This window comes from Ochotona curzoniae, unplaced genomic scaffold, assembly GCF_017591425.1.
Source record: "Ochotona curzoniae isolate NIBS_2020 unplaced genomic scaffold, NIBS_Ocur_1.0 contig_3520, whole genome shotgun sequence".
Lineage (NCBI taxonomy): Eukaryota > Metazoa > Chordata > Mammalia > Lagomorpha > Ochotonidae > Ochotona > Ochotona curzoniae.
Window position 1 is genome coordinate 28,882,367 of NW_024465894.1, and position 21,977 is coordinate 28,904,343.

At 42.5% G+C, this 21,977-nt stretch overlaps 1 protein-coding gene across 2 annotated transcripts in view; it reads right to left on the reverse strand.

Annotated features, from left to right (window-relative positions):
- Positions 1-21,977, reverse strand: part of PLCB1 (phospholipase C beta 1) — a 621,942-nt gene that overhangs the window by 122,342 nt on the left and 477,623 nt on the right. For both annotated transcript variants that reach the window (XM_040980971.1, XM_040980972.1), the window contains exons 11-12: positions 14,331-14,488; positions 2,190-2,272 (exon numbers count right to left, since the gene is read on the reverse strand). In XM_040980971.1, coding sequence (XP_040836905.1) covers positions 2,190-2,272; positions 14,331-14,488 — 241 coding nt within the window. The remainder of the gene's footprint in view (positions 1-2,189; positions 2,273-14,330; positions 14,489-21,977) is intronic.

Sequence of the window (21,977 nt, forward strand, 5' to 3'; positions counted from 1 at the left end):
CATGGGCTGCAGGCACCGCAAGCGGCAGCTTTATCCACTGTGCCATCGCGCCAGCCCTCTGCTCGTTGCTGTTGCGTAGGAAGCAGGAGTTAATACACAATCATGTTTCTGGTTCTCTGAATGAGTGTGCGTGTGTGTGTGTGTGTGAATGTAAAACAAACAGACAAACAAAAACAAAACACCTGTGCTTGAGGTTGAGTCACAGAAAGGCAAACCTTAGCAGGCAGCTGCCCTGTAGCCCCCCTCGGCTGTCTACTCTGTCTAACAGCTCATGATGCTTTTGTTCAGGTGTAGAGAATGGAGGTGTTTGTTGAGCCAGAATCTTGAAAGCGCACTAACTGGGTTTGCATCCTACCTCTGTCACGCACAAGAGGTACAGCCTTGGGAAATTACCCACAGTCACAAAGGGGTTGTGATGCAGGTTCATCAACTATAAGATAAGGATGATAATAGGAGGGGTCTTCAAAAAGGAAAAAGCAAACATCATAGATTTTTTTTTTTAATACACAAAAGTGAATGTAACTTTTAAGTGCATGTCTCCATGAACTTTAAAAATACATCCTAGTTTCTTTTAGGACCACGTGAGTTTGTGGCAAAGTTAGGGTACAGGAAATACTTGGACCACTGCCTGATACTCAAAGAAGTGTACTCCATAAATAGCAGCTGTGATAAGGCGTGGGGAGCGATGGACTTGTGTCCTTCTCGAGGTAGCTGGTGTCTCGGTGATCCGAAGCTGTGGCAGCGCTCTCCATTTTACTGAATTTAAATGGAAACACTTCTTCTAAAAATTAGGTTAGATGCCTTTTTTTCTTTGAAAAAGAAAGAAAGTCTGTAGTTGGGAAACTAGAATGCCTTCCAGAAAAGCTGCACAGCTATCTTAAAGTCCAATTTCCAATAGATGGGCAGGGACGACAGAAGGTTCCCCAAAACTCACTTGCAGATTGGAGCTATCCTCACCAGTGAGGTACCGACCCCAGGCACGGAGGAGGTGCTCTTTTCTTGTAGGAAGAGAAATAGCAAAGGACACAATCCAGTCTTCTCTCTTCAAATGACCCTCGGAAGTGTTAAGGACTGAGTGCCAAACGGTGATGTCATTCATTGGACAAATGTTTCATAATGAAACAGAACTGTGAGCCAAGGAATGCAATATGGATCTCCCGAGGGCAAGGCAGGAATATTGGCAATTAAAAAAAAAAACCTTACTTTAAAATAAGATCTCTACCTGCACAGTTATTAACACGTGTCCGTTTAACTACTTAGGCAATTGATAGTGACCAAATTATGCCTTAAGACTTAGTGAATTTTTCCATAATGGATAAGCAGAAGCAAGGGTTGCAAATTGGTTGGGAAAGAAATCAATGATGTGGCAAGGCTCCCAGCAAGAAGCAAGGTTAAAGGCACCTGTGGGCCAAGTTAGGACAGGTGCTGCCGGCTCTAAGTTGGAAAGCCTGGGCGAGACAGAGACAGAGAGAGAGAGACAGAGAGAGAGAGAGAGAAGGCTCTTGAGCACTGAATCTTTCGATGCGGATTCCAGGGACAAGCACTTCGGTTCTGCCAACCTTGACTCTTGCATTTGTCAGCACTTGGAAATGAGCAGTACTTTCAACACAAATCTCCAAGGATGTGATGTGGGGGTGTCTTATGCTGGTGCTTTGTGATAAGTAAACATAAACCAGTTCGTTTTAAAGTCCCTTTTCATTGTGTAGCTCAGTAATAAGTGCTGCAATTTTGAAACTGGAAAGTATTCACAAATATTAACAAACCATGGCAGCGGATTCTGTGTGAGCGCAAAGTGGCAGAACAGAGCACACGCTTTTCCACCCACTGGCCACAAGTTAGAGGGAGGGAACTGCCCCGGTTAATGCGCACAAATTGACTAGAAATTTGTGACCGAAGGAGCTAAAGAAAGAGGGTTATGAATATGACCTACTACATTCATGGTCTGAATTAGAGACATACATTACAGAACACAATGCCACCGCATTATAAAAGGACATGGTTAAAAAAAAAAAACATGGCATAAGAGAAGCTTCCAGAAGTCCAATAGATGATGCTAACAAGACTCAAGTGAGTAAGCTCCCGATGAAACTGAAGCATACAATGTCACATGTTCTTAAATCCGAGGAAAGATTTTGAAATATGCCTCGCTTTGGACAATAGGCCCCTTTGTGAATGTGTTTGGTACTCACGAGTCCACGTGGTTCTCAAAGGACAGGAGGATGGGAAATGGGGACGTCTTAAATGCACATTCTGCAATTGCCTCTATCACTTCCTGCAAGAAAAAACAAAGATACATTCAAGATGCTGGGACTCGTCACGGGTACAGCTTTTTCCTTTGGACTACATGCATTAATATGCCTGTCTTTTTCACTCATGGAACGCAGTGGCGTGAAATGGTTAGAAAAGTGTGTGAAGGCTGCTGGCCTATAAAAGTTCTGCTCGTTGCTCTCCAAGACAAAAAGAAAGAAGGCTGCATGCTGGCAGTGTGACACGGAAGGTTACTGAGCCGTTGCCTGTAACACCTGCATCTGTAATGAATGCCTTTCTGAGTCCCAGCTGCTCCAGTCCCAAGCAGCTTCTTGCCAATGCGCCTCGGAGGACAGTGGGATATGGCCTCTGCTCTTGGGCCCCTGTCCCCTTGTGGGAGACCCAGATGAGGCTCCAGGCTCTTGGCTTTAACCTGCCCCATCCTGCTGTTGTAGCTGTCTGGGAAATGAACCTATGAATGAAAATGTCTTTCTCTTTCTCTCTCATTCCTCTTTTTCTAACTGTGCCTTTCTTAAACAAACAAAACTTTGAAAAGGAAATAAGAGGGCCTGGCATTGTAGCCTTGTGGTTAAATCCTAGCCTTGAACATGCCAGGATCCTATATAGGCACCATTTCATGTCTTAGCTGCTCTACTTCCTGTCCAGCTCCCAGCTTGTGGCCTGGGAAAGCAGTCAAGGACAGCACAAAGACCTGGGACCCTGCATCCACATGGGAGACCGGGAAGAAGCTCTTGGCTTTTGGCTTCGGATCAGTTCAGCTCCAGCTGTTGCAGCCGCCTGGGGAGTGAAACAGCAGATGAAAGGTCTTCCTCTCTGCCTCTCCTTCTCTCAGTAAATCTGCCTTTCCAACAAAAATAAATAAATAAATATCAAAAATAAAAAGAAAGAAGGAAGACTGGATGTTGGTGTAAAAGGAGTCAGAACCAAAGGAGGAAAGTTCTATTAACTGGTGACTTTTACATAGGTATATTTATTTACTATATAATAAGTCACATCACAAAAACTTTGATCGGTAAGAGCAGGCAAAAGTCTTCACTTACTGAACTAAACCAGTTCTAATTTGGTTTACATGTGTGTCTCTAACAAATTTGGGTATAACTCATCGAGATATAATTAACATATTGAAAGTGTGCAGTTCATTGGTTATTGGTACATTCAGTGTTCAGTCAACGCAGCCATCTTCCCAGTATAAGTTAGGGCATTGTTATGACCTGTGCACCTGTTGGTAGTTACGTTCCATACTTATACCCTCTCTCTCTTCATCCCTGGAAGCCATTAATTTATCCATAGATTTGTCCACGGTAACCATTTTACATAAATTGAATTATGCACAATATTCATATGTGGCCGTTGTGGGTCTGGCATCTTTCACTCAGTATGCTTTCAAACTTCATCCATGTTGGTTGTTACACGTATCAGTAAACCGATTTGTCAATCTGTGATTTTTAAACACATGCTTATATTATATATCTCGATATATTTATGAAATTCTAGGAAAAGTATCATAATTAACAATTCTCTTCTTGGGTGGATATATTTTAAGAATTATTATTCAAATTATTCTGCAAACATCGTGTTTCTGTTATCTTGAATACCTTTGTAAGAATTCGTTCCCGGAAGGGAATTTATTGAATTAAAGAATGTGAACATTACACAGTTTCTCATGTATATCAAAATTACTTTCCACATTTCCCAGAATAATACATGAAGTTCTGATATTCATGCATATTCACCAGCTTTGAGAAATTTTCAAAACATGCACTTACCCCTATGAAATTGCAATCTCATGTATTATTTAATCGTTATCACTGTCAACAATACTGAGATCTCACATGCCCATGTATTAGTTTTTTAATTGCATTTATTTTTTGAATATTCTCCTTTCAAGTAGGAGTTTCTGTTCCCCTTCTTTATGTGTAAGGTTAGTCCACTAGATTCTTGACCTTCTTGAAAAAAAGATACGTAACTTTCTTTATACCACACCATTAAATGATCTCTCTTGACCCAGAGTACAAATAATGCTTTCTAATTCTGTACTACACTTGCATAAATTCTCTAAGAAGGGTTTAGCTGCATGGAGCAAAAAGAACCAGTGTTGTTTTTTATTTTAAGAGAATTCTCAGAATGCCTTTAATACACAATCAATTTAACTTTTATGATAATTGAGCCCATCAAAAGTATACCATAAATAGCAGCAAGAGCAAATTTTAGAATTCTTCATTTATTGAGCACAGATTTGGATCCCAACTGACTTATAAATGTGAATCTTTCTTCTTAGACTGACAAGCTGTATGTCTTTGGCAGAATCTCCTGATGCCCAAGTGAGTCAGGTCACGGAGTTTCGAGTGGGGCGGTGAGCCCCACTGCAGGCATCGGAAGTGAGGCTTTCTCTATGAGAAGGGAAAGGATCCCGTTCACTGTGAGCATATAGATTTCCAAGTCAACTAAGGAAAGGACGGTAGTTCTCCTTCCCCACTCACCTTAAAACTGCCTTAAAAGAGAGAGAGAGAAAGAAGAAGGAAGAGCTGCTATGTAATTGAATATTTATCATGCACTGGACACGTGTCTCATGCCAGAAACATTTCATAAAGAAAATATTACCTCACACGTTAAAGATTATGCATTGCGAATGCTGAGGTGTTAACAGATTCCCCCAAACACACAGAAAGGAGAATTCAAGATTAAAACCTACAAAGGTATATCAGACTCTGAAATCTACATTTTAACCACTGCAGTAACCCCTACACTGCTAATAACTTCACACAGCTGAAGGCAGCATTTTCCGAAGTACTGACAATGGACATCATGAAGGCAGTGGGGTAAGTGTGGCACACAAAAAATTACAGAAGGGTTAGATTTTTGTTCATCTTAAATTTGGCCCCAGAGGATCAGATAAATGTCAACCCTATCACAGCTACTCTTAAGCTCCTGTCACAGCTTTCAGTGAGTACATCAACAATCTTGACCAAATGTACCCAGGAGGCAACCATAAGCCAGCACTCCCACCGCTAGCTTCCTGATCCTCTGGTCTGTCCCACTGTTGCCACACCACGCAGCACGCAACCCTCTCTAACTGATGGTAACCCTGCTCTCCACTGACTGCACGGCTTGTTGTAACTGGCAGGTTGCAGGTCAAGGTGACAGGTGCTGCTGCTGAACAGTTTTCAAGACCTGTCCTGCAGTTCCGCCACTTCCCTTTCCCTCCTGCCATGAGCCCAATGATATCCCAGATGCAGTGTGTTCATTCTGTCTGGATTCCAAACGCCACGAATCTGTGAGCAGACAGCCTCTAAACCAAGTGGGGAAAACAAATGAAAAGAAAACCAAAAACCATGAATGTAACTCACTGAGATTGAGGTTTCTTATTATTGCAGCCAACCCTGGCAGACATGGGCGAGCAGACCCTTGCAACTGCCTTCCTGGGTTCTCGGTTTGCTTCCTGCATTTCATGCTGCAGCCAGAGTAACTGCTCTTAATCAGGGCTTGCTAATTCCATTGTGTCATTACAGGCTTTTCATTGGCCATTTTCACAGTGAGATCCATGATCAGAATGTGTATGGCCTATTTGATCTGTCACCTCCCATCTCGAACTCTCACCCTCTGCTGCCTCCGTCCCTGCCACACCCTGCCGCAGTCCCTCGACCTTGCTACCTTTCCCCGAATATCCCAGGCATCCTTTCATCTCCTGAATTTGCACCTCGTTCTTGAAGGTCAGGGTTACTTTTATCTGAATGGATGACTTCCTTCCCTCATGTGGAAAGGCAGAGTCTGTGCTCAGACGTCAACTTTCCAGAGGTCTGCAACCACCTTCCTTTTGAAAAATCCTAATTTTTGCCCTCTTTTCTTTCCTTGCTGCTTCCTCCTGCTTTTAAGGGTCTGGTGTCCACGTGTCATATCTGCGTGTTTATTTTGACCTATTTTCACCCAGCAGAGTCCAAGGTGAGGGTAAGGATGTCAGTGCTCCGATGTTAACACAATATTTTGAAAACATAGAAGAGAGTTGTGCATTCTTTTACTTCCATTGAGTAGTTCAGAGGTTAGCACGCTGTTTCCATCAAGGGCCATGAAATAGTTTCAGCTTTGCTGGCCATGTGATTTTCACAACCATCATTCAACTCAGCATTTGTAGGTTGTGATGGCTGACTGTGTGTCAACTTGACTGCACCCTGGGGTGCCCAGATGTTTACTTAAATAGGATTCTGGGCATCATTATGGGGGTGTTTAGGATGAGATTAATGGTTGAATCTGAAGATTGCATCCAGCAGGCTGCATTCTCTAACATGGATGAATGGGCATCATACAATTCCCTGGGGGCCTCAACAGAGGAAAAATCAGAGTAAAGGAGACTGTGCTATCTCGGCTTGGCCACCTTTGAGCTGGGACAACCGGACAACATCAGCAAAGATGCCCTGCCCTGAGTCACATTCATCAACTTGCTTGTAACTTGGATTGGCTCTCCTGGTTCTCAGATCTTCAAAGGGAGAATGGAATCACACCACTGGGAATAATTAATATCAGGAGATCTTGGAACTGCTCAATCTCTCTAGACACAAAAACCAATTCTCTGTAATCTCAAATCCTATTTCTTTCATACATATTACATATGTAACAAATATACACATGTGAGTACTTATACACAAGTATCATATATGTTTACGTTCTTACATAGTATAATTTCTGTCATAATCTCTCTATATACATATGCACACATATGTATATATTTCCATCTATTTATTCATCTGATTTTCTATTAGACAAATGCATTGCCCAAAGTAGGCACAGTATGTAACTAAGTGAATGTGGCTGTGTTTCAAGAAAACTTAATTCACAAAATCAGGCAAGTGTCTTAATGTAGCCCCTGTCAAAGAAATTTTGTTGACCACTGGACTAATCTGATCTTTGATTTAAAGCTTTATTGTATGTAAAGGTAAATACAAGTTGATATTATAGAAATTTGAACATTGATTTCTCACCCAATAGGCAAATTCACCTTAACATCTTTATGGTTGAAATTTCTAGTCAATGTAATTTTTACATGTTTAAAAAAAAAGCCATTCAAATGTACACGCTAATTAGTAGTGTGATTAGCTTCTGCTATGTTGTTGATGATGGCTGCCATTCCTCAGTTATTTTCCAACTGTTTTACTGTTTTTAATAAGGCAAGCTGATTGGGAGCTGACCGTGTGGACATTTGGGCCAATGAAAGTCAGATTTAAAGGGAAATGACACTCCTGCCCCATCTCCTTTAGGAAGTGGTGTTGGGCTTCAGACCAAGGAACTATATCTTTGGCAAATGACATTTGAGTGCTTCTCTGGATCTGCTTGTCAGACTTACAGGGAATTTATGGCTTTCTATTTTCTAAGCTCTCTGGCTACCTTCCTACAGCTGAGGGGTGGCCCGAGCTGCAGCTGGGTCTTTGGGGTTCCTAACCCTTCTGTCTTGTTTTTCCTACATCTTCCCCCTTTCTGTCTCTGGCTTTGTGCATTTTTCATCTTCTATGCTTGACTCAATTTATACGCAATGGAGTGTCACACCCTTCATGGTGCCCACGTCTAGACCCTCTAACAAGAGTTGGGCCTGACAATTTTCCATACAGTTTGGGTTCCTGGTGGCTTGCTAGGGGTGAAGTAGATGCCACCTAATGAGTACTGAGGGCATGCGTGTTTCTGCCATGGCAGGTATACAAAACGCCTTCGTTGAGTCCCCCTCCCCTCGCACTGGCTACTAAGAACTCCTTGCCTATATAATGTCACCCTCCCCATTCCCATGTATAAAAGGAAAGCTTAAGTTGGGTTTTTTGACTACAAGGTCAACATCTAACACTATGGGATACTGACTGCATGGCCTGGACTGTCTTATTATCGGTGTATTAAGTAGGTCTAATGGATGCTTACAAGAACTCTCAGTGCTAAGCACTGGTGCTATCTCCATTCTATTGACAAGAAATGAAGTTTTTTCTGGTAAAGGAACCTCCCCAAGTCAGGTCTGCCAGTTATGAGGAGGGAGGCACCGGAACACTGGCAGTAATTCCAAGCATATTCCTCGTCTACTGTATCCTCTTTTCCACGCCCTCAACTTCATCTTTTCTGTCTGTGTCTCCCCATCTCTGCTGAGAGAGGAGTTAGACTGGATAGTAGGCAGTTAGGGTATTCTGGATCCCCAAGTCATCATGTTTTTTCCAAATATAAAGGGGTGTTTTCCCCACCATGTCTTGGATTCACCAGAACAGGTCTCTCCCGAGAGACAAGTGCATATTTTAACATATCAGGAACACACTTCCCGCAAGAGACAAGGGTGACATTAGTGTATCAATTCCCCACCTGAAGTATCAGCCATTGTCTCCTGCCACTCTGTGGGAGGGCCTCAGGCTGGTCTCCTTATTGAAAAGGGACCAAGGAAGTTGGCTGGGGACACCTTTCTGGGTCTTTTGTCCCAGTGTCAGGTACCATGGAAACCAGGAATTCTCCTGTGTTTATGGAGAAACATCTTTGCACTAAACCTTTAAAAGGTACTTTCCCCATTATTTTTTCCACTTTTCCTCCTGCCACTATGGCAGAGGTCTAGGGTTTTTTCCACTTTTCTATCTATTTAGGGTCCTTTCTATCTAGGGTCCTGTCACTAGGACGGGAGTCTCCTTTCTCAGCTTTTCTAATAAATCTTGCTTTAAAACTAAACTGTGCACAAAAATTCTTCTTTCCTACGAGACATGAATTGAGAATTCTGCCGTATTTGGGGTCAAAAACCCTATAACACTGCCATAACTTTAACTATCAGCTGAGGGAACCTTCTCAAGCCCTTAAACCAGAAAAAAATTTTTTTTACTAAATTTCAACTCCATTTTATTTGTGAGCAACTTGAAAAATTCTAGAATTTTCATTAGGTATTCGTCTCCTTAGTGCCTTTGAAATACTTTATGTAGTATGATCATTCAGAAGAGAAAATCATTTTAAAAAGTTTTCATTTTAATTCTTTCCTGAGTGCTATAATTAGTGGGTATTGGATGTGAAAATACAGCTCTGCTACATGGCAGTTATCAAGCTCAAACCAGTATTCACAGCTCCTATTCCTGTATTCAATATTCTATCAATCAGAGAGTTCAATTACTAACCTCCAGTAGGAAAAATTGCCCTTGAAATCCTTCACTCTTGACAAAAAAAACAAAAAAACCAGCAGGGTATATTTGGAGATCCATTTTATGTGTGTCCTAATGCAGCAGTAAAATTACATCTAAAATTATTATTATTTCTCTCAGGCACTGGAGAATGGAGTCTTAGTTTCAGAAATGCTTGGTTTAACATCATGTTCGCATTTAACACACTCGCATCATGTATTTTGTTGTATTACCCAGTTCTCCATTGTATATATTGCAATTTAAAAGGCAACTACCCCGGAGGGGTGAGGGTACGATGTGGAAACCAAGGGGATGCTGGGGGGCCCTGGCAAATGAAGAACAAATGGCCAATTGCTATAGTGCGGCCATCAGAACAGCTAAGGAATGTGGCACAGAAACACGAGAGCAGATGCGTGGGATTGATAACAAATCAAGCCAGACTGTAACAAAGAAAGCCCTCCATAAGGAGACTGAATTACAGCATGTCCTCTTTCCCGGAATATAACCTTTTATTTGTCTAACGTGAAACTTGGCTGACCCAGCTAGTAAATAAGGTGGCAAATGTCGACAGGAATGCTTGGTTTGGGAGGATATAAGGCAGTGTTTTCTGGACCATATTCACTGAAAGCAGATAAACTGCATGGTAGGAAAAGGATGAACTTTCAAACCAATTTAATGTGCTACTGTCATGTACTCTAAGTTGTTGCTATAGAGTGCAGACCAACACTGTCAAAATCAGGCCCACTTGGAAGGGTCAGCCCAAACTGACCCACTCTCCGAGAATCTTCTCAGTGCCTACCAAAACAAGTGCATGGAATCTCACATGCAAAACAGAGAGGCAAAATTCACTTAGGAGCAAAGATCTAAATCATTGACAGTGAAGTGCTGTGGTTTGAATATTCCCTTGAAACTCAATTGGAAGCTAATCACCCCTTTCAGTTCTTGGAAGGTATTTGTTTAAGGCGTTTCAAGGTGGTACCTTTGAGTATGACTCAGTTAAGACAGACCCTAAAAGGGAAGCCCTAATCCAATGCAACTGTGGCTCTCTAAGAAGTTCAGAATAAGTGATTCAGTCTTCCAACATGTGGTACCAGGTAATATACTGCAGCCCAGTGGGATCACCGTGAACCGGAAGGACCTTGTCAGATGCACCATCCGATTTAGAACTTCACCACCTTTATAGAACTGTGAGTCAAAAAACCAAAAAGCTCGTTCCCCATAAATTACCCAGCTCTTAGTACTCAGTAACAGCAGAATGAAACAGGCTAGGACTTAAAGGCACTGCTATGTTTATTCTGTCTACTCGCTTTGAGATGGGAAAACTCAGAAATCATTTTTCCCTTGTTTCATCTTGGTCTAAAAGTTATTTCTTCAAAGGAAAAAGAAAAAAAAAATTTGAACAGCTCCTGTAGGCAGATTTTACTGAAATGGATGGGAGGAGCAGGGAACCAAACAGAGAGTCCATTTTCTTGTGAAGCTTCCATGCTAATAGAAACAGACACAACAGGGGTACAGCATGGAGGCACAGCTGCTAAGGCTGCTGCCTTGTATGCCAGCATGGCACAAGGGTTCAGGTTCCTGCTGTTCCATTTCCAATCCAGTTCCCTGCTAACAGCCTGGGGAAAAGCAGTGAAAGATGACCCAAGTGCTTACAGGGATGTTCCTGTAACCTCAGTGTGATGTGAGTTCAGTCTGGGTGAATCATTTGGAGAGTAAACCATTTGGGGAGGTCTCTTCTCCTCTCTCTTTCAAAATAAATTAACATATTTTTAAAAAATACACACCATCAACAGAGAATCTGATAAACAAATCATGGTACCCCATAGAACATACATGTATACGTGTTATTTGAAAGCTTTAAAAATTTTTTTAAAAAGTGTACATGTAAGAAGAAACAGTCTCCGAGTTCTTATGCAGGTAGCATAAGGTGGTGGAAGCTTTGGGAGATGATTAGGACTAGATGAGGCCGGGAAGCTGTCCCCTGACTTACGTCTTACCCATCTCATGGAAGGCCAGGTCCCAGGGCAGAGAGGCCCTCTCACTGTACAACTGCTCCAACGCAGGCTGGCATTTCTACTGCACACACCCATTCCTGCACACTACCACCCAACCCACAAATCCTACTCAGGGGCATGAGCAGCTGGCTCTCTCTGTGCCCACCCTCCTCCCCTCTCCACCTGGCATCCAGCAGGCACAGAAGGGAAGCATCAACCTGAGTTAGATTTAGGCTTAAGCCTCTAAACGCATCTGCAAGAGCAAGCACGTGTGTGGTTGAGAAGCTGGGTTTCTGGATTCTGAGCTGTTCAATGAGCCAGTCAGTGATTCTGAGCTAACAGATGTGACTTGAAGAGCCACTTGTACAGTCAAGTACACGAGGAGAATCACTCCACACAGACTCCATGGCAGAGTCCAAGAAGAAAATAAACATGCCTTCCAACATGCTGCTTGTTTATTCTCCCCCGAGGAACTCCAGGGGATGTTCAGATGTGAAGAAAATGGAATTGCTCCTGGCTCTGAGGACTCTGAGTGGGGGCCTGGAGGTGTGGGGCAGGTCCTCTTGGTGGTGAGCCTAGGGCAAGGCCCTTCCTATCTCGGCTTGAGAAAGAAGGATGCTTCTCTATGACCATCTCCACCTATGAGCAGAGAGGAGACCAAGCTGCACAGACCCCACGCCAGGCTCACCAGTCCCCACCTAGTCTTAAAGAACTCAATTATGATAGGCTGGAATCTTATGTAAGAGAAGGATACCAGTGGAAGCTGGTGGCAGAGGTGGAGGGGGGCTATGCAAATGAGGCATACAAACCCAAACTAAAACAGGAAAATCATTGATTTTCTATTTAAGAAAATGTCAACCTTCAGAATAGTCCATTTTAGAAGCAGATATATAAAGAAATTGGTCAGAATTAAGTCCAGCACTTTTAAAATCTTATAAAAAGTAGTAAGGGATGCCATTTTTCTCAATAATAATTGTATCATAGCCTACGTTTAAGAAACCACAAAGTCAGGCCCGGAATGATGGCCCAATTGACTGATTCTCCTATTGCAAGCACGGGGTCCCACACGGACGCCAGCTGGTGTCCCGGCTGCTCTGCTTACCCACCAGCCCCTTTGCTATGGCTTGCCTGGGAAAGAACAAAGCATGGCTCAAAGCCTTGGGACCCTGCACCTGCATGGAAAACTCAGTAGCAGCGTCTGGCTCCTGTCTTTGGATCAGCACAGCTCTGGCTGTTGTGGCTATTTGGGGAGTGAACCAGTAGGTGGAAGATCTTTCTCTCAGTCTCTCCTTCTCTCTATAAATATGCCATTCCAATAAAATATTTTTTTTTTTGAAAAGAAATCATGAAGTCCAATCAATCTCCTGGATGCAATGCAGAAAACATATCTGACAGTGCGAGTGACGTCATTTCTGAACATATTCTCCTTTTTGTTGTGTATAGTAGCTTTTATCAGGAAACCCCATTTGTCTAACCTGAAACTTGGCTGTCTCTTCAAAATCTTGATTCACTTTTACTGCTCTCTCAAGCGACAGCCATTTATTCTCTCACATCTCAAGAGCTCCAGGGCAAAATGCTGGGGTTTGGGATAATTTTGCTCCCCAAGCTACTTTTGAAATACATCAATCTTCTGAAACTACCAAACCAGTTTTTATCCATTCGTTTCAGTCATCTACTGAGCTTTCCTCAACTCAGCAAAAAAAAAAAAAAAAAATTGGCAAGAGTCTTAGTGCCTTCTGTATTTAAAGCTTTGCTACCCATCTTGTTGATGTTAACATGGACACATCTGGTGTTCTGGCTTCTCAGAACTCTTTCCATTGTAACTTTAGCTGCACAGATAATTGAGCTCTGTTTCTTTGGTTTACTTAGGACAAGAGTTCATGACCCAGAGCCAGTTCCGCTCTGAGACTCAGTTAATCTAGGTTACAGGGTTCCTGGAATGAGTCCTAGCTCACCGCTTCCGAAGAGGTGAGAAGTCCACTCATGCCCCCTTCCAGATGACTCTGCAAGTATCTGAGACCCCCACTCTCCCCACCTGATGACTCCAATTCCCTGGGATGACTCTATGCAGCAGATACAGACATAAGTTGGAAAATTCAAGCTTTGCTGTCCATATACATTATATATGAGAACTTTGTGGTATAGTCTCAAGATTGTAAAGTGTAGAAAGACTAAACACATTCCATTCCTAGCTAATGAGAAGGATTGATGAATTTACAAGTCCTTTTAATGAACTGACTGAAATACTCCTGTATCCTAGGAGGACGGAATTCCCACTCCTATTACAGATGTGTTCACAGGGATCTTAGAGTAACAGGTATCAATCAGTATGCCCAAAGCTGGCATAACAGAATAGAATTTTACATAATAATTAAACAGCAGTGGGTAATATCATCAACAACATGAAGTCAGAGGAGCAAGATAAGGTAATACATTGTATGGGCTGAGTTCATTTATAGCAAGTGAAAGAAGTAATGCAGCCGCACTGTTTAAAGCTGTACTTGCACGGCTCGGAATAGCAGGGAAAGTTACTACAGTAGGATGCTGGTCACCTCTGGAGACAGCAATTGGTCATTCTGATGGAAACAGGTGCTTCTGGGCACCAGTGCGCTTCTGTGACTGGAGTTAGGCGGTACAGTTAATTGGTGTACACTTTATATTCATTAGCTAAAGCATACAAATAGTTTGCATGTTACATTATGTATTTTCGATTGCAATAATAAGTGTAAGACAATAAGAACGCTAAACAAGACAAGATAAACAAGGTGATATACATTGTTTTGGTAAGACATTTTCCATAGAATTTGGTTAGTATGAAGTAATTCGTATAATGGCAAGTACCCATTGATACTATGATGAATTGTGGTGTCTAACTGCCAAGATGAGTAACTGCCTCTGAACTTCATTCCAATTACATGAACCTAAGATCTTCCCCAGGAGCATCCGTGCACTCTACCTTGAAGGAGATTTCAGTTGTCATGGTGAACCCGTGAGTGATGACAGGCTCCTCTTCTGCCGTCCGTCCCTTCCAGCAGTCCAGCTCCACACAGCGACAGCCTGACAGCAGCACTTGGCGATACATCTCCACAGAGGAGTTTCCAGCCAGCTGGCCAGCTACAAGACACCAACAAAACAAACCCTAGAGTCCCGAAGAGCAAGGAAGGCAGTGATAGCATTCAAGAAGGGCTCACCAACTACAGGAGAACGAGGAGCTCAGCATATGCTTCAAACTTCCAGAAAGTGGTGGTAAATCCCACATCGAGTTGTGGCTCCCTTGCAGTGTGTTGTGGGAGTGAGAAGGGCATTCAAATAGGTGTTACAACACAGGTTTACTAATTGTTGAACATGTGCCCTTATGGATCTGTAGGTTTATGTGTATTAAATATGTAATCTTTGGCCCTGGTGAGATGGTTCAGTGGCTAGATCCGTGCCTTGCAAGTGCTGCCATACTAGAATGGGTATCATCAATTCATATCCCAGCTGCTCCACTTCCAAAAATCTAGCTTTTTACTTATGGTCTAGGAAAGCAGTTGAGAATAGCCCGAAGCCTTGGGACCTTGTAGCCATGTGGGAGACCCAGAAGGAGTTCCTGGCTCCTGGCTGTGGATGGACTCAGCTCTAGCTGTTATGGTCATTTAGAGAGTGAATCAGTGGATGAAAGATCTTTCTCTCTGTCTCTCCTCTCTGTAAACCCGATTTTCAAACAAAAATAAGTAAAACTTTTAAATTTATATTTAATCTTCACAAGACTATCTGGCAAAACCAATTTTTGATGCTTATTCCAGATGGTGAAAACGATGCAGAATAGTTCCCAATTTCCAAAACCAAAAAGTAGCAGATCCAGGATTCTGTTCCTGGAGTAGATAATTCTTACCATCATTATGATGGCTTTGCTTCCCAAATGATCCACAGATTCGAGGTTAGATATATAGGTTAGTGGATTAGAATTAAGCATCCAAGAAATAAATTCTCAACTTAGGGTCCATGATTTCAACGGGGTTGCCAAGCTAATTCAATACAGAAAAAATTGCATTTTCATTGCATATTCTGTGAAAACTGGACAGTCACATGCAAAAGAATGATGTCAGATCCCTGTTCGTATCACGTAAAAAAAACTAACTCAAAATGGACAGTGTTCCTAAATGTTCAAGACGAAACTAGAGAACTCTTACGAGAAAACACAGGAATATATTCATGGGATAGTAATTAGACCACAGTTTTACAGATATGACACAAAAAGCACAGGCAACAAAAGACAAAGTAGGTAAGATCTACATTGTTGGTGAACGGGTCTGAGATACCCTACTGAAGTGCTGGGAGTTGTGTCAAAGCACCCAAGAGAGGTATGAGGGCAGAAAAACACGGAGCGTGGAAACCAAACTACTCTGATTTCCCTGAAGAAGTGAGTGGCAGCCACTAATTTCTCAATACAGTATTTTAACAAGACGAGAACAACAAACAAACAAAATGTTGAAATAAACACAGCCTCAGCAGCACACACATTGAAATCCTTGGTTTTCCACATTAAGATTTTCTTGGATTTATATGCTAAAAGCCTCCATCATTTTTCCTGGTCAGTTAAAAGATGACACACGGATGGAAATTGTCAAGATGACTTTGAAATCCACAAGATCTGCCCTTGGAGACACACAGGCCAAAGGAAATGGGTTTAAGCTTCCAGGCTTAGTTTTATTTTTCTGTGCATGTCACAGCACTCCATCAACATAACAAAAGAATGACCTTCTTGAGTTCTAAAAAGCCTCAGTTGGTGCACTGGATTGGCTGATTAAGTCCCTTTGCATAATCACTTTGGTCTCCTGGAAAAACAGGGTGTCTTTTTTAAACACACAAATGCATTGGCAAAAGCAGAAATGCTGGCACAGCCACTGCAGAAGTTTGTGGTGCTAGACTATCAATTTTCCATTTATAATCTCCTCCAAGTTGACTACCATGCCAAGGATTTACAAAGGTCTTTGATGTAAAAAGTTCTAGGGGACAGTCTACAAAAGAAAACATAAACAGCAGTATCTTACTCCTAAACTGAAGGGATAGCTATGCTAGCTAAAGGTAGTATGGAATTCAAATATTTATCAGGTTAACTCAATAAAAGTGTTTGCCATCCAACAACTGCACTGGTGCCATGGAACAGATATTTTTGCATGTATATATTTTAGATAATCTTTTATACCCAACAATATCCTACAGTGGGTGGTCACTGAGTCTATTTTATTCATACTTCCTGAGTGTTGTTTTCATGGCCATGTTGCCATAGATTTAAAAGTTAGATCAGGGGCCTGGCAGCATGGCTTAGCAGCTGAAGTCCTCACCTTGAACATGCCAGCATCCCATACGGGCACCGGTTCTGATCCCAGCAGATCCACTTCCCATCCAGCTCCCTGCTTGTGGCCTGGGAAAGCAGTTGAGGACAGCCCAAAGCCTTGGGACCCTGCACCCATGTGGGAGACCTGGAGGAGGTTCCTGGTTCCCGGCTTTGGATTGGCGCAGCACTGGGTGTTGTGCTCACTTGGGGAGTGAATCATCGGATGGAAGATCTTCCTCTCTGTCTCTCCTCTTCTCTGTACATCTGACTTTGTAATAAAAAATAAATAAATCTTTAAAAAAAAAGTTAGACCAGATTCAACAGTGTAGCAAAGTACATAGTTATCTGGCCGGATGTCTGTCATGAGATATTTTCTAGAGGTATTTGTTTTTTTACTGCTTACAATCATTATCTGTCACTCAAAGAACAATGAGAGGACATTTGCTTTACTTCTGCAGTATAGAAAAATTAATGTTCCAAAGATTTATTTATTTGAAAGGCAAAGAGAGAGAGAGAGAGCGGCAGAAAGAGAGAAAAAGGGAGAGACAGAGAGAGTGCTAGTTCACTTTCAAAATGGCCATAGTGGGTGCGACAGGGCCAGGCCATAGCTAGGAGCTAGGAACTGCATATGCGATCTTGTCACATGGGGGCCAGGAACTTGAGTACATGGACCAACATCCCCCGCTCACAGGAGCGTGTGCAGGGTGCTGCATGGGAAGCAGAGCAGCTGGGACTCAGCTTTGTACTCTCACATAGGATACGTATATGGAATCATAATGCCTGCTCCCAGTTAATACTGTGAAAAACATTTTCAGAATGGAATAGCACTTGTGAGCTGCAAAAGAACTGAAATAGAACCAAACAGTGAGTATGTTTGTGTTCACAGCCCAACTCCTAAAACCTACAGGATATTACAGAAATCTACAATAACATTATTCATTCTTAAAAGAAGTAATATTTTACTAATAAGTCTCTCAGAGAAAGGTGACTTTGAGAAAATCCTTATTTACTCACATTTTTCCTATTTCTAGGAATACACATTAAGTTCTGAGTATGTTTTTACTTCATGTAAGGAGATTTTTCAAACATGTATATTCATTTTCTTCATTCTTCTCACCTTTTCTCAAAGCTGGTTTATTTCTTTTTCTTCCCTACAGTTTCAACCTATTTAGTACTGTATTTCTCTTTGGTTGGAGCCAATAAATCTAAGCTTCTGGGGCCAGGGCAGTGTCAGTTGTCAGAATCTGTGCTTTGTCATGGCACTTCCAGTTCTTGGCATCCCCTCTGCTGGCTGTGAACACATTCCGAGCCCTTGAAGGAGCTTCGCAGTGGAAGCTTGCTTGCCAATCAGTTCTTACCACTACTACCACGTGGAATGAGAGCAGTGTAGCTTCTTTCAATGACCCCAGGCATCAACGGATGGAAGAGACCAGAAAACCAAAAACAACACTCCTCTTATCAAACCTCAACATCTAGCAAACACTTGCCTATTTTCCAGTTCATCATTATTTCTTGTCCTCCCTGCAACCCCCGGGGGTGGGAAGGTTCTAGAATGTGATGCAGTGGACTTCTTGCAGACACACCGTCTCCTTCAGTCAATGAGATGGAAACTGGTTTCCTTACTTTGCATTCTGCGACAGTCATTTGGGGTGTACGATTCCCAAATGTGAAGATACCACCCAAACTACAGAGAAGGTATGGGCTCACCTTGCACGTCTTCGAAGGCAGCAGTTCAGTGGATTTGAATTTCCTGTCTCTGCTGCTGCCCCAGATAGGCTACTGCACTGTCTGAAACACCGAATCAACTGTCCCATGATGGCTTAGGTACAAAAGTGTCCAGAGAGAGCCCAAAGCCATTCCTAGCCTTGGGGAAACAACTTGAAGCACATACCTAATTATGGGGGGGTTTCCTCACCAGTGTCTGTACACCTTACCAAAGACAGTCTTTATGGCAGGCAAGTACAGATAATGGGATAGAAAGCAGAATTTTGTTTTTTATACCCTCATCATTCAGCTGGGGAGATGAGTATAAGTAAGGGACAAAGTCCTTACTGTTAGTGTCTGTGTACTGTTTTCTGAGTGGCAGAAACCAAACAATGTAGCTCATTAATACCATCTTCCAGGGGAAACATCAGCAGGAAGCTGCAATGAGGAGTAGACTTGGACATAACTCAAACAACACAACAGAGCATGTCGGCAACTGAAGGATCTTAACCACTGTGCTACTGGGCCTGCCATGGTGGCATATCAGGCTAATTCTTCGCCTACTACCACCAGTATCTCAGTGGGTACTGGGTTATGCCCCAGCTGCCCCATTTCTTTCTTATAACTTTTTTTAAAGACTTTTATTTTATTGGAAAGTCAGATTTACAGAGAGAAGGAAACACAGAGAGAAAGATGTTCCACCTGCTGATTCATTCCTCCAAATGGCTGCAATGGCTGGAGATGAGCCGAATGGAAGCCAGGTGCTTCTTCCAGGTCTCCTGCATGAGTACAGTGTCCCAAGGCTTTGGGCTGTCCTCAACTGCTTTCCCAGGCCACAAGCAGGGAGCTAGAAGGGAAATGGAGTAGCTAGGACAGGAACCGGGACCCAAATGGGATTCCAGTATATGCAAGCCAGGGACTTTAACCACTCAGCTACCATGCTGGGCCCCCAGCTGCCACATTTCATATTCAGCTCTCTGCTTATGGCCTGGGAAAACAGTGGAGGATTGCCCAAGTGTTTGGGCCCCTGCACCTATGTGGAAGACTGGGAAGAAGCTCTTGGCTCTCAGGTTTGGATGAGCTCAGTTCTTGTCATTGTGGGAACTTGGAGAGTGAACCAGCAAACAGAAGCTCCCCCTCTCTCTGTCTTTCCTTTTCTCTCTGTAAAATCTGCCTTTCAAATAAAAATAATTTCTTTAGATAGCCTGATACATGAGTGCCTTTTTCCTAAGCTGAATAAGGACATTCCTACGTATGGATATCACCACACTGCCTGACTGTGTATGCAGAGCTACCAGGTTCCAAATGAAATGGAGCAAGAGAGTTTCTGAAGAGTGGCAGATTACACTGAAATGACCCATGCTGCCCATTCCAGGGCTGTTGTCTTGAATCGCAGGGTGGATTCTACAAGGCAACACAATGAATTAAAACACGGTTACCGCTAGGTGCACCATGAGACCATCTAGGACCCTAACAAATGTCCACTGTAATTAAAAGCTAATTCTATGTGTGTATTTTTCTCAATGGTTCAATTTATGTTTTTTTCCCCTCAGGGTATGCTTAGTGTTCAACAAAGGGGCATTTATGAGTTGAAGACAACACATACTACTACTAACGCACTGCTAAAATGATTGGTGTTTGGGCCTGGCACAGTGGCCTAGCGGCTAAAGTCCTCGCCTTGAATGTGCCGGGATCCCAAATGGGCGCCGGTTCTAATCCCGGCAGCTCCACTTCCCATCCAGCTCCCTGCTTGTGGCCTGGGAAAGTAGTTGAGGACAGCCCAAAGCCTTGGGACTCCACATCCATGTGGGAGACCTGGAGGAAGTTCCTGGCTCCAGATCAGCACAGCACCGGCTATTGCAGTCACTTGGGGAGTGAATCATTGGACGGAAGATCTTTCTTACTGTCTCTCCTCCTCTCTGTATATCTGACTTTCCAATAAAGTAAATCTTTAAAACAAATTAAAATGATTGGTGTTTAATACTGTATATTTAATTTTAATAATAGCTGCTAATGTTCAAACATTCTACATATTGAAATCCTCCTGCTTTGGACCAATATTTCTCAGGAGCACAAGTTCTTATAATGCCCAGGAAAAAAGGAGGGCATCGATAAGTGAAAAGTAAGGATGATCTTCTCCTTAACAATTCAATCTCTGATCCTTGGTTCCTACATTCAAATACACTCCAGTCAGGTGTGCACCTGCTGCAGGAGCCAACATGCTGCTTGCGATGCTCAGGTCCCATCTTGGAGGGTCTGGACCTGAGTATGTGCACTGCTTCTAATTCTTGTTCCTGCATGATGTGCATCTGGGAGACAGTGGTGATGTGCTCCCTCATAGAGGACTTGGGTTGGACTTCCGGTTCCTGGTTATAGCTTGGTCCTGCTGGAGCCCTAGAGGGGGCTCTGAGGAGTGGACAAGTGGATCCAAGATCTTTGTGTGTCTTATCTATCTGTTTTGCAAAAAAATAAAAGGATAACTCTCAAAAATATAAAATGTTCTACTAGAGCAGGGGCTGATTTTAGTTTGTACCCAACATTGCTTTAAATCAGTAGAATGGGAAACCTTTCCCTTTTTTTCCATAAATATCTCCTATATGAAATCAAATTTCTATAGGAAAATTTCTATTTTTCTGAAAATTGGTAAAAAAATTGAGCATATTTTCAATGTATTGATTTTATCTGAAAAATGTTTAAAGATTTATTTTTATTTGAAGGAGAATTACATAGAAGGAGAGAGAGAGAAAGAGAGAGAGAGAGAGAGAAAGAGAGAGAGAGTGAGAGTGAGAGAAATTTTCCATCTGCTGGGTCATGCCCCAAATGGCTGTAATGGCCAGCAGTAGGCTAGTCTGAAGCCAGGAACTAGGAGCTTCTTCCGGGTCTCCCACATGGGTGCAGGGTCCCAAGGACTTGGCTCATCCTTGACTACTTATAAAGGTCAGAGATGGATCAGAAGTGGAGTCCCATGGGGACACAAATCCATACCCATATGGGATGTTGGTGCCATAAGCAGAGTTTTATCCTGCTATACAACAGTGCTGGTACATACGTATTAATTTTAAATTTTAATTTTGTTTTATGGTTCTCATAATAGAAAAATAATATTCTTCATTGGTTTGGAGAAGTTTGCAAATGCACATCATAAATGTTTAAATTTATCCATAGACCACTGAGAAATGTTTCATAGTATTTTTAGTTATAATTAAAATAATGATAGTACTAATAGCACATACAATAAAACCAAAATTGATCTCTTGGGCTAAGGAGGATTCTGTGCTAACCTCCTTACATTGAAATGGTTCTGACACAGACGAAGCCAAGTTTTCTCCCTCACCTGTTAGAGGGAAGGGGGCCATATAGTGATGTTGAGATAGCACTGGCAAGAAGTAAAGGTGCTACTAGGCACCGGGGCTATGGACCAGCAGGGTAAAGTCACCACTTGCTACTTCAACCTTCCATTCTGGAGTGCTAGATTGAATCCTGGCTGCTCTATTTCTGCTCTAGATTCATGGTAGCACCTCTGGGAAGGCAACAGAAGGTGCCTCCAGTATTTGTGCCCTGCTACCACATGGGTGACTC